The sequence below is a fragment of the Pseudophryne corroboree genome, chromosome 4 (genome assembly GCF_028390025.1).
Source record: "Pseudophryne corroboree isolate aPseCor3 chromosome 4, aPseCor3.hap2, whole genome shotgun sequence".
NCBI classification, from domain to species: Eukaryota; Metazoa; Chordata; class Amphibia; order Anura; family Myobatrachidae; genus Pseudophryne; species Pseudophryne corroboree.
This window is the reverse complement of record NC_086447.1, coordinates 921,416,496-921,429,476: the sequence shown is the minus strand read 5'-3', so window position 1 is coordinate 921,429,476 and position 12,981 is coordinate 921,416,496. Positions and strand designations below refer to the sequence as shown.

General features: G+C 49.8%; 1 protein-coding gene across 1 annotated transcript in view; it reads left to right on the top strand.

The window, feature by feature from the left end:
* Positions 1-12,981, top strand: part of LOC134910694 (calpain-2 catalytic subunit-like) — a 65,939-nt gene that overhangs the window by 17,078 nt on the left and 35,880 nt on the right. Inside the window, exons 3-7 of the mRNA XM_063919017.1 lie at positions 7,170-7,288; positions 8,332-8,465; positions 8,921-9,089; positions 10,746-10,829; positions 11,200-11,285. Of these exons, the coding sequence (XP_063775087.1) occupies positions 7,170-7,288; positions 8,332-8,465; positions 8,921-9,089; positions 10,746-10,829; positions 11,200-11,285 (592 nt within the window). The remainder of the gene's footprint in view (positions 1-7,169; positions 7,289-8,331; positions 8,466-8,920; positions 9,090-10,745; positions 10,830-11,199; positions 11,286-12,981) is intronic.

Below are 12,981 nucleotides of genomic sequence, written 5' to 3'. Positions count from 1 at the left end.
GTATTAAGCCTTGGAGAGAGATAAAGTGGACTGAGATAAAGTACCAACCAGCCAGCTCCTAACTGCCAAGTTACAGGCTGTGTTTGAAAAATGACAGTTAGGAGCTGGTTGGCTGGTACTTTATCTTAGTACACTTTGGGGGACATTTACTAAGCAGTGATAATAGCTGAGAAGTGAGCCAGTGGAGAAGTTGTCCATGGCAACCAATCAGCACTGAAGTAACATCTATAATTTGCTTACTACAAAATTATACAGAACTGCTGATTGGTTGATGGGGCAACTTCTCCACTGGCTCACTTCTCCGCTCTTATCACTGCTTAGTAAATAGACCCCTAAGTTTGAAGCATTTGCCTGTGACTCCATTTACATGAATAAGCAGCCCCCCGCTGTCTGATGGGTGCCCCCTCCTCTGCAAGACACCTCAGTCAGCGGCAGGTGGGGGATTGAGCAGACATAGGAGAGGAAGTGAATGGTGGAAGAGGGTTCGTGTCTGTGATTTCCTGTTACACATCACCATGGTAACCAAGCAGCCTAAACTACTTTTCCATATATGCAGTTGTGGAGGCTAGTATATGACACGCTCCATTAATTCTGCTAATACTTACATTACTGTTGCACAGCCACTTAACCGTTAATATGCCACTTACTGATATACTGGCAGAAGTATTCTGGAACTACATGACTCAGCATGCCCTCCAAACTGATTCTGCACTTGTAAGTCACGGATTGCGTGCATCTGATTTACACTCAATTAGGGGCCCATTTTCAATGAGTTTTAGCTATTTGAAACTCTGACAGTTGGGAGCTGATTGGCTGCCGCATCATTTATCATACGCAACAAGCTTTTAAATAGCTAAAAAGCATTGATAAATGGGCCCCGTAGATTGCTATTATTTATAGCTATAAGACTTTGTAACTTCCCTTAAATATTTATTTCGTCCCACACTCCAAACATTTATTGGTAGGTTAACAGTATTAAGCCTAATGTGTGTGTACAGTATGTAGATATGGCGGGGGACGGGTGTAGTAATGTATGCCAGCGGTCGGGCTCCCGGCGCCGGGAGCCCAACCGCCGGCATACCGACAGTGTGGCGAGCGCAAATGAGCCCCTTGCGGGCTCGCTGCGGGCACGGTGGCGCGCGACGCGATTTTATTCTCCCTCCAGGGGGGTCGTGGATCCCCACGAGGGAGAATAAGTGTCGGTATGTCGGCTGTCGGGATCCCGGCAGCCGGCACATTGAAGACCACTCGCGGGGGACATAGCAGGAGATGTACCAAACCTTTGAGTTAGATAGGGAGGGAGAAGTTGCCTATAGCAACCAAAAAGACTGTGCTAGAGTAATGACAGAGGGCGGATGCATCACATTCCATCGCAAGCATAATGACGTTTATTAACACTGTATGCTTGAAATAAATGGTCAAGGACAGTTCTCCCGGTAGGAACGGTCCATTGCGATAGGACTTCCAGGAGCTGGGAGACTGTCTGCACATACATTGTGACACACACGTTGCAGGGGTGATAGGAGAAATCCATTTGGATCCCTAAGTGGGAATTGCAAAAAGAATCCCATAGGCTTCTACTGGGTAACGCCATCTAAAGATGGCGTTACCCAACACAATCAAGTCCCAGAATGCATAGCAACGCATTCCAGAGCTTAGTGCTCATGAGAAATGCGACCAAATTCCCTCTAAATCTTAATACACCTCCCCTATAGAGTTTAAGGTCCACAGGCTGATGTGAATGATTAAATATTCTCTATAAATCATTATTCTATATAATATATGATACATATCTGTCCTCATACATCTTTTCCGCAGTCACGCCAAGCAACCCCTCTTGGCACGCCAGGTCGCGTGATAATCTTCTAGCGCCGGGCGTCTTTTTTGCCGAAAATGCGTCTTAGTCACAACACTAGGATGCACAAGGAGACTGTGATATGTGACACTTGTATATTGTGTGTGACGGAGTCTCTGAATCTGTATGTGAAGTGCTATAAAGTAGGAGCCGCAGCTTTTCTCCAATACAAGTTCTGTTCTGCTCTGCTCCGTATACAGACTCAGTCGCACACAGATATACAAGTGTCCTATATCACATTAGTCAGCACAGTCTCCCTGTGCGTCCTAGGTTTATTGCGTTGCACAAAAGATGCATTGCGTATTGAGGATAGACGTATGAGGACACATCTGTACATTGGGGGTAATTCCGAGTTGTTCGCTTGTTGTTTTTTTCGCTACAGAGCGATTAGTCGCAAACGGCGCATGCGCAATGTTCACAGTGCGCATGCGCCAAGTAAATCAGTACAAAAGTTTGGTATTTTACTCAAGGTGTAACAATGTTTTTTCTTCGTTCTGGTGATCGTAATGTAATTGACAGGAAGTGGGTGTTTCTGGGCGGAAACTGGCCGTTTTATGGGAGTGTGTGGAAAAACGCAGGTGTTTCTGTGAAAAACGTGGGAGTGTCTGAAGAAACGGGGGAGTGTCTGGGCGAACGCTGGGTGTGTTTGTGACGTCAAACCAGGAACGAAACTAACTGAGCTGATCGCAGTGTAGGAGTAAGTCTGGAGCTACTCAGAAACTGCTAAGAAATTTCTATTCGCAATTCTGCTAATCTTTCATACGCAATTCTGCTAAGCTAAGATACACTCCCAGAGGGCGACGGCTTAGCGTGTGCAATGCTGCTAAAAGCAGCTAGCGAGCGAACAACTCTGAATGAGGGCAATTATCTGTTATACTGGCAGTGGGTATTACCCCACGAGATATATGCGTTATAGAAGCCGCCATTCACGGTTTAGAAGGCGTTGCTGTGACATCACCACGGACTGTTATTTGTTCTGTATTTAGTGCACTCTAAGAGCTGATTGGGGTGAGAAAGCCCTGAGGGCGGTGATGCAAAGCTGATCAGACGAGCGATTAGCATACTAGTCAGGCGGGTTATCCTATTAGTCTGATAATCCGCTGCACTAGGAGCTGCGTCACCACTGGCAAAGAAGAGCGGTTTCATTATTATTATCATCCTTTTACTTATATGGCGCCACAAGGGTTCTGCAGTGCCCAATTACAGAGTACATAAACAATTACGCAACACGGCAAAACAGCGACTTGCAGTTGATGACAGTATAGGACAAGTACAGGGTAAATAAACATAGCTACATCAGCAGTTGACACTGACATAAATATCAGGGTGGCAGAAAACCGAGGGATTTGGTGTTGTCGAAGATGGTTTAAGTAACAGACAGAAAAGCACATGAGGGAAGAGGGCCCTGCTCGTGAGTGCTTACATTCTAAACGCAAGCTACAGTATAGTCTTCTAAACTAGAACCTGTTGCGAGAACGGGCAGTGCTGGGGATTCCTCTGCATGTTTTACTCTGAATCAGGCCCATTATAGGATTTCCTCAATCATAACAATGTTTAATGATCCCGCCTGCCACACGGCGCGCACTCAGCGCATCACCTAATGGCCTCTCCGCGGGCCGAAGCTGGGAGGTTCTGTGGCAGAGGTCAGTGGACTGTGTGAGGCGCTGTAGGATGTGATTGTACAGCGCAGCAGCATATGTTGGCACTATAAAAGTAAATTATGATAATTAGACACGTCTGTGGTACTGATTGCCATCAGCCACCAGTTTCTTAGCAGTAAAGGGGAGGTATGATTGTATTTGGTTCTACATTTTAATACGTTGTAACTTCTCTGTCTGTACACAATATAATGATTGCAAAATTCGTGTGACCTATTTAGTAGGTGAGGGAGTGTCGTTCATCCACACCCCGTACGGGAACTCCTGAGGTTGCCGAGGGTGACTTGGCCTCTGTACAACGTCTCCCCATCCGTCTGTTGTGTCAGCAGACACTTTGGGCCCCGTGCGTTGTTAGGAGGCAGGTGCAGGTGTTGTCTCCTCTTCTGTCACCGGTTAACCTGTAGTCCGGAATAACAATAGGATCCGGTGGCCGCTTCTATTGTCCTGAAGAACATCTGAGAATCTGTGCGGAACCGCTGAACCTGCCGAGCGTTTAATGCAGCAATATTCTGTTACCTACACTGGGGTATAGTGCACAGAGTATTGTGTGTTCCTGTGTGTTACGTTACAGTTGTGGAAATAATAGATCACACCTGGTACCCTGCAGTGGCGGATAGTCTACGCTGGGACATGGCCAGGATCAGGGGGGCAATTATCCAGGGGCAAATTTATCCTTTATTATTAAGGAACCACAAAGTGTCCTCAGCACTGTACAGAGTATATACTCAGAGTATCTAATGAATGTAAACCTTTGTATAACTCTGAATTAGACCCTTCTGAAAGTGGTGTAACGTGCTGCTTCCCTCTGCCATTGTACTGCGCCTGCGTGCAAGCACCCCTGAACGGCTACTCTAGGCGCAAGTGCCCACAAATGCCAGATACATGTATCTCTGGGTGCGGATGCAGTTGTCTGCCTACATTTTGCTCTAGGCCACGTCTGTATGTTACACAACTGCACTCCATATGTAACTGTAGGCCAGGCCCTGAGAGTGCAGGCGGCTGTGTTGGAGGAGCCAGTAGTGTGCTCCCTGCTGGCTGTAACACCCCCCTGTGAGTGCACACTGCTAGTGTTTCCCATCAGGCCCTGAGAGTGCAGGTGGCTGTGTTGGAGGAGCCTGTAGTGTGCTGGCTGTAACACCCCCCTGTGAGTGCACACTGCTGGCATTTCCCATCAGACCCTGTGAGTGCAGGCGGCTGTATTGGAGGAGCCTGTAGTGTGCTCCCTGCTGGCTGTAACACCCCCCTGTGAGTGCACACTGCTAGTGTTTCCCATCAGACCCTGTGAGTGCAGGCGGCTGTATTGGAGGAGCCTGTAGTGTGCTCCCTGCTCGCTCTGACACCCCCCTGTGAGTGCACACTGCTGGCATTTCCCATCAGACCCTGTGAGTGCAGGCGGCTGTATTGGAGGAGCCTGTAGTGTGCTGGCTGTAACACCCCCCTGTGAGTGCACACTGCTGGCATTTCCCATCAGACCCTGTGAGTGCAGGCGGCTGTATTGGAGGAGCCTGTAGTGTGCTCCCTGCTGGCTGTAACACCCCCCTGTGAGTGCACACTGCTAGTGTTTCCCATCAGACCCTGTGAGTGCAGGCGGCTGTATTGGAGGAGCCTGTAGTGTGCTCCCTGCTCGCTGTAACACCCCTCTGTGAGTGCACACTGCTGGCATTTCCCATCAGACCCTGTGAGTGCAGGCGGCTGTATTGGAGGAGCCTGTAGTGTGCTCCCTGCTCGCTCTGACACCCCCTGTGAGTGCACACTGCTGGCGTTTCCCATCAGACCCTGAGAGTGCAGGCGGCTGTATTGGAGGAGCCTGTAGTGTGCTCCCTGCTCGCTCTGACACCCCCCTGTGAGTGCACACTGCTGGCGTTTCCCATCAGACCCTGAGAGTGCAGGCGGCTGTATTGGAGGAGCCTGTAGTGTGCTCCCTGCTCGCTCTGACACCCCCCTGTGAGTGCACACTGCTGGCGTTTCCCATCAGGCCCTGAGAGTGCAGCCGGCTGTATTGGAGGAGCCTGTAGTGTGCTCCCTGCTCGCTCTGACACCCCCCTGTGAGTGCACACTGCTGGCATTTCCCATCAGACCCTGTGAGTGCAGGCGGCTGTATTGGAGGAGCCTGTAGTGTGCTCCCTGCTCGCTCTGACACCCCCTGTGAGTGCACACTGCTGGCGTTTCCCATCAGACCCTGAGAGTGCAGGCGGCTGTATTGGAGGAGCCTGTAGTGTGCTCCCTGCTCGCTCTGACACCCCCCTGTGAGTGCACACTGCTGGCGTTTCCCATCAGACCCTGAGAGTGCAGGCGGCTGTATTGGAGGAGCCTGTAGTGTGCTCCCTGCTCGCTCTGACACCCCCCTGTGAGTGCACACTGCTGGCGTTTCCCATCAGGCCCTGAGAGTGCAGCCGGCTGTATTGGAGGAGCCTGTAGTGTGCTCCCTGCTCGCTCTGACACCCCCCTGTGAGTGCACACTGCTGGCGTTTCCCATCAGACCCTGAGAGTGCAGGCGGCTGTATTGGAGGAGCCTGTAGTGTGCTCCCTGCTCGCTCTGACACCCCCTGTGAGTGCACACTGCTGGCGTTTCCTATCCGGCCCTGAGAGTGCAGGCGGCTGTATTGGAGGAGCCTGTAGTGTGCTCCCTGCTCGCTCTGACACCCCCCTGTGAGTGCACACTGCTGGCGTTTCCCATCAGACCCTGAGAGTGCAGGCGGCTGTATTGGAGGAGCCTGTAGTGTGCTCCCTGCTCGCTCTGACACCTCCCTGTGAGTGCACACTGCTGGCGTTTCCCATCAGGCCCTGAGAGTGCAGCCGGCTGTATTGGAGGAGCCTGTAGTGTGCTCCCTGCTCGCTCTGACACCCCCCTGTGAGTGCACACTGCTGGCGTTTCCTATCCGGCCCTGAGAGTGCAGGCGGCTGTATTGGAGGAGCCTGTAGTGTGCTCCCTGCTGGCTGTAACACCCCCTTATGAGTGCACACTGCTGGCATTTCCCATCAGGCCTGGAATGCAGTTGTATAATCAGCTGTATAACATGCAGCCGCAGGCACACATCTCCTATTCAGAACATCAGTCCCCTCCTCCCCACAATCACTGGGTTCAGCAAATGTTTATTCATGTAGAATGTGGGACCTGCCTGTGCTCCTGGGTCACGCGATGTGTTGCCGCGATGGCTGCTGGAAGCGTTGGGAAGTATAATATGACTTATTTACATTTATAGACGCACAGGGTTTCCCTTGCTATATCTGATCCCAGTGTTTCCGTATGTGACCGCGGTTTGTGCGTACACTCAGGGTAACACGTGCGCCATGGGAGTTTTCAGAATAGTTCACAAATGCGCATTAGCAACTAATTGCTCAGCTGCGTAGGCTTCCGCATTGCGTGCCGTTAGCGTGCGCCTCTGCGCCAGGCCCTCAAACTAAACTGCCCCCAAACAGAAATGGGGCAGTATTACCTGGTATACAGTTTAGTCATCAGATATAATACTTATATATTCCAGACACATCTTTATGTAACTGTAGAGGAATATATTGTTTATATTCTAAATGAAGGACACAAAAACGTTACTGTCCCTGAGCAGCAGCATGATAAATCCCTCCGTACAGTACGAGCCTGTGTCCAGACGTCAGCTCAGCCCAGCGTCGCCTCACATAACCCGTTCTCTGTCTTCCAGGGGACTGCTGGCTGCTGGCCGCCATTGCCTCGCTCACGCTCAATGAGCAGATCCTGTCCCGGGTGGTCCCCACAGACCAGAGCTTCCAGGACAGCTATGCAGGAATATTCCATTTCCAGGTAATACCAGAATAAAACACATCTAGGGGATTCTGTGAGGAAGAGAATGAACCTGACGACTGGAGGTCCCCGGTTATTTTAGTCACGATATTTGGACGAGATGTCATCAGCCGTCGGCAATTGATTTATGAATGAGGAGGAATGGAAGTTTTCCCTTAAAGCAGTGGTTCACAAACTCGGTCCTCAAGGCATCCTAACAGGCCAGGATGTAAGGATATCCATGGTTGAGCACAGATGGTTAAATAAAATGTACTGCGGTACTAATTGTCACCTGTGCTCAAACACAGATATACTTAAAACCTGGACTGTTAAGGTGCCTTGAGGACTGAGGGGTGGGGGGATGTATCAAACCTTGCAGAGAGATAAAGGACTAATCAGTCCGCTCCTGCCATTTTCAAACACAGACTGTAACATGACAGTTGGGAGCTGATTGGTTGGTACTTTATCTCTCTCCAAGGTTTGACACGTCTTTTTGTGGATGCGACATTCGCAGGACCGGCATGGATTCCCAATGGCCCCGTGCTGCGTTCCCCTACAGGCTTACTGCTGGGGATATCTCAGCCAGGACCAGTGTGGTCCGTATTCTCATTTACTGTATGGGAAGCTTAAAGGGGAGGGGCAGCGACAACCTTTTAGCCTGTTGGAAGAGGCAAAGGGGCTTCGAATATTTTTGTACTTTTCTCCAAGCGCTCCTTATGTTTTGTATACTTCCTTACAACACTTCACAGCCGTACATCTGAAAGCGCTTAATTTCCTCTTACCCCCGCCTCCACCTCTTCATTTAATGATAACAAAGTGGTCATGGTTTAGTTAATAAATCAATAAATGTTCACACGGTTATGGGGAAGCGCGTGGTGTATCAGCCAACATGGGGGACATCTGCCGCGGCGCCAGAACGTATAAGGTAAGCGAGTTCCAAGGTATACTCTGAGCTACATAAACCGGGTCATGTTTTCAGGGTTGGGATTATTTCCGTGAGATGAAGCGGGCGAGGCTGTGACCCGTTTTTCCCAGTAACAGTGGTTTCTCTCCCCGTCCTCCAGTTCTGGCAGTTTGGCGAATGGGTGGACGTGGTGATAGATGATCGTCTGCCGACCAAAAACGGGGAACTTGTCTTCCTGCACTCCGCTGAGGGGACTGAATTCTGGAGCGCACTGCTGGAGAAAGCCTATGCCAAGTAAGTGTGTGTATTGTGCATATTGAGTGGATTCATTTGTATCGCCCAGTGACGCCCGAACAGCCGCAAGCGGTGATCGACTGGGATGCGCACGGCTTGCAGTCGTCCATAGGTGCAGAGCAAATAATTGGTCTGTCAGCAAAACCGGCTTGTGTGCCCCAGAGAGCTATATTGGAAGGATCACAGTTTACATCATATATCCGAGCACACGGTACCGCCATCTGCCTGGCTTATTAGATAAAGGGTGTAAAACGCATTAGAGTGTATAGGCGAAACGCGTCAGCCCAATATGGTGCTTAAACCTTTGCTGCACTGATCAGAGCTTTGCTGTCATCTCATCCCTGGTACTATGATCTGCCCTGTACCACTGTATACCCTGGCGCTGGTACGCGGACAGCCCTCGTTGGACATTAATGTTAGGTTACCTGTAAGTGTGGCTGTGTCGTCTCATGCAGGCTGAATGGCTCTTACGAGGCTTTGTCTGGCGGTGCCACCACTGAGGGCTTCGAAGATTTCACCGGGGGTCTTGCCGAGTGGTACGACCTGAAGAAGGCTCCAGCCGATCTCTACAAGATCATACAGAAGGCTCTGAAGACTGGCTCGCTCCTGGGCTGCTCTATAGATGTGAGTGGCGTCTTATTCATCCGATGATAAGGGGGGACGTCCGTGGCACTAGTGCAGTAGAAGAAGCTGTGGCTGGCTTTGATCTGTGTGATGCATGTTGTACAATGAAAGCTTGCTAGGGGGTTGCACTGCCTGCAATATCTGACTGCCAGTCACAGGAGAGCCCCGCGCTGGCACTGCCTGTAATATATGACTGCCTGTCACAGGAGAGCCCCGCGCTTGCATTGCCTGCAATATCTGACTGCCTGTCGCAAGAGAGCCCCGCACTGACACTGCCTGCAATATCTGACTGCCTGTCGCAGGAAAGCCCCGCGCTGGCACTGCCTGTAATATATGACTGACTGCCACAGGAGAGCCCCGCGCTTGCATTGCCTGCAATATCTGACTGCCTGTCGTAGGAAAGCCCCCGCGCTGGTACTGCCGCAATATCTGACTGCCTGTCGCAGGAAAGCCCCCGCCTTGGCACTGCCTGCAATATCTGACTGCCTGTCGCAGGAAAGCCCCCGCCTTGGCACTGCCTGCAATATCTGACTGCCTGTCGCAGGAAAGCCCCCGCCTTGGCACTGCCTGCAATATCTGACTGCCTGTCGCATGAAAGCCCCCGCGCTGGCACTGCCTGTAATATCTGACTGCCTGTCACAGGAGAGCCCCCGCGCTGGCACTGCCTGCAATATCTGACTGCCTGTCACAGGAGAGATCCTGCGCTGGCACTGCCTGCAATATCTGACTGTCACAGGAGAGCCCCCGCGCTGGCACTGCCTGAAATATCTGACTGCCTGTCACAGGAAAGCCCCCGCGCTGGCACTGCCTGCAATATCTGACTGCCTGTCACAGAAAAGCCCCCACCTTGGCACTGCCTGCAATATCTGACTGCCTGTCACAGTAGAGCCCCTGCGCTTGCACTGCCTGCAATATCTGTCTGCCTGTCGCAGGAGAGCCCCCGCCCTGCCACTGCCTGCAATATGTGCCTGTCACAGGAGACGCCTGCACTGTCTGCAATATCTGACCCATTGGATGAATCCCTAAATCTGGCTGAAACGATGTTACAGCCAGTTTTCGGGATCTTCTCTCTTCTTAGAGTCCATGGCTACAGAACTTGTTTATGAGCTGTGATTTCTGCCAGGGAAGAGGTGGGTGACTGGCAGGGTGCCCAGACATCTGCCCAGGCCACATTAATAGTTGATTTGCATAGAAATATGGCTCATTAATATGACAGAAGAGATATGAAAATGTGTTTGGCAGGGGAGAAGTGCAAGGTCTATCGAGGCTCTCAAGGCTACGTACGGGTGGAGCTGTTGCTATTGCTGTCTATGTCTGTGCAAGAGACTTATTCTTCTGTATACCGTATGGGCTGATATTGCACAATGTTTTGTTAGTTACCAGTACGTTATATATTTCCTTGACTAGTAGGATCTATAGGACCTTTGTTCACAACTTCAAAGCATTTTCAGTTGTTCTGTATTCAATAGGTTCTGCCATCAGGTGGTGAGCTCCGAGCTTCCTTCCTTACAGCATGATCAGGCTGTAGCAGGTGTACAAAGGAAAATTGCATTGTTCTTTGCTGTGGAGTACTATGTGATAGCATTCACTAAAAAATGCCTGTGGCTATTGGCAAACAAGCACACAGCAACCGTTTCACCTCTCTCCATCTTGCAGATCACAAGCGCCGCCGAGACGGAGGCGATTACTTCCCAGAAACTGGTGAAGGGCCACGCCTACTCCGTGACTGCCGCAGAAGAGGTGAGGGCACGGTGACCCGTTCACAGCCACACAATGCTGGCTATGCTTTTGTTTACCGAAAATTCTCATACATTTATCTGTATTTATGAATGAATATTATACTGTGTTTTATGAGTGTTATATATTTATGTAGCACCAACATATTGCACAGCGCTGTACAATCAGAGAATGTTTATTCACATCAGTCCTTATCGCTGCAGAGCTGACGATCTAATAACCCATTACAGGCACAAAACCGGTGTGAGGAAACCAACAAAGCATGTGGAGAACATACAAACCCCACACAGATGGTGTTGGTGCTTACCGCCAAATACCTGTTAATTTGAGTAAACAGATTATTTTGTATGAATGCGCTTTCTCGTTCTCCCAGGTAGACTACAGAGGTCGCCAGGAGAAGCTGATCCGAATTCGAAATCCCTGGGGAGAAGTTGAGTGGACCGGAGCCTGGAGCGATAAGTGAGTATTGGCAGTAAAGGGCCGTAAGGTTTGTTTAGTAGCATGAAGTAGAAAAGCTAATCGTACCTGAGCTTTCATTGTCTGACTCACACAAGATAAATGGAAGCTGATAGGTGGCTGTGATTGCAGTTTACACCTAGATGCAGTTTACGTAAAATGCCAGGATCTATGATTTGTCTGATGATGGAGCCTCACGTTATGTCTCCTGCCTCTTCTATCTATCTCCTGTTACTTCTCCTGTCTCTTCTGTCCACCTCATGTTATGTCTCCTGCCTCCTCTATCCACCTCATGTTACATCTCCTGTCTCTTCTATCCACCTCATGTTACGTCACCTGCCTCTTCTATCCACCTCATGTTACTTCTTCTGTCTCTTCTATCCACCTCATGTTACTTCTCCTGCCTCTTCTATCCACCTCATGTTACATCTCCTGTCTCTTCTATCCACCTCATGTTACTTCTCCTGCCTCTTCTATCCACCTCATGTTACTTCTTCTGTCTCTTCTATCCACCTCATGTTACTTCTCCTGCCTCTTCTATCCACCTCATGTTACTTCTTCTGTCTCTTCTATCCACCTCATGTTACTTCTCCTGCCTCTTCTATCCACCTCATGTTACTTCTTCTGTCTCTTCTATCCACCTCATGTTACGTCTCCTGCCTCTTCTATCCACCTCATGTTACGTCTCCTGCCTCTTCTATCCACCTCATGTTACTTCTTCTGTCTCTTCTATCCACCTCATGTTACGTCTCCTGCCTCTTCTATCCACCTCATGTTACGTCTCCTGCCTCTTCTATCCAGCTCACGTTATGTCTCCTGCCTCTTCTATCTACCTCACGTTACTTCTCCTGCCTCTTCTATCCACCTCATGTTACTTCTCCTGTCTCTTCTATCCACCTCATGTTACTTCTCCTGTCTCTTCTATCCACCTCATGTTACGTCTCCTGCCTCCTCTATCCACCTCATGTTACTTCTCCTGTCTCTACTATCCACCTCATGTTATGTCTCCTGTCTCTTCTATCCTCCTCATGTTACGTCTCCTGTCTCTTCTATCCGGCTCACGTTATGTCTCCTGCCTCTTCTATCCACCTCATGTTATGTCTCCTGTCTCTTCTATCCACCTCATGTTATGTCTCCTGTCTCTTCTATCCACCTCATGTTATGTCTCCTGTCTCTTCTATCCACCTCATGTTATGTCTACTGTCTCTTCTATCCACCTCATGTTATGTCTCCTGTCTCTTCTATCCACCTCATGTTACGTCTCCTGCCTCCTCTATCCACCTCATGTTACTTCTCCTGTCTCTTCTATCCACCTCATGTTACTTCTCCTGCCTCTTCTATCCACCTCATGTTACGTCTCCTGTCTCTTCTATCTACCTCATGTTACGTCTCCTGTCTCTTCTATCCACCTCATGTTACGTCTCCTGCCTCCTCTATCCACCTCATGTTACTTCTCCTGTCTCTTCTATCCACCTCATGTTACTTCTCCTGTCTCTTCTATCCACCTCATGTTACGTCTCCTGCCTCCTCTATCCACCTCATGTTACTTCTCCTGTCTCTTCTATCTACCTCATGTTACTTCTCCTGTCTCTTCTATCCACCTCATGTTACGTCTCCTGTCTCTTCTATCCACCTCATGTTACTTCTCCTGTCTCTTCTATCCGGCTCACGTTATGTCTCCTGCCTCTTCTATCTACCT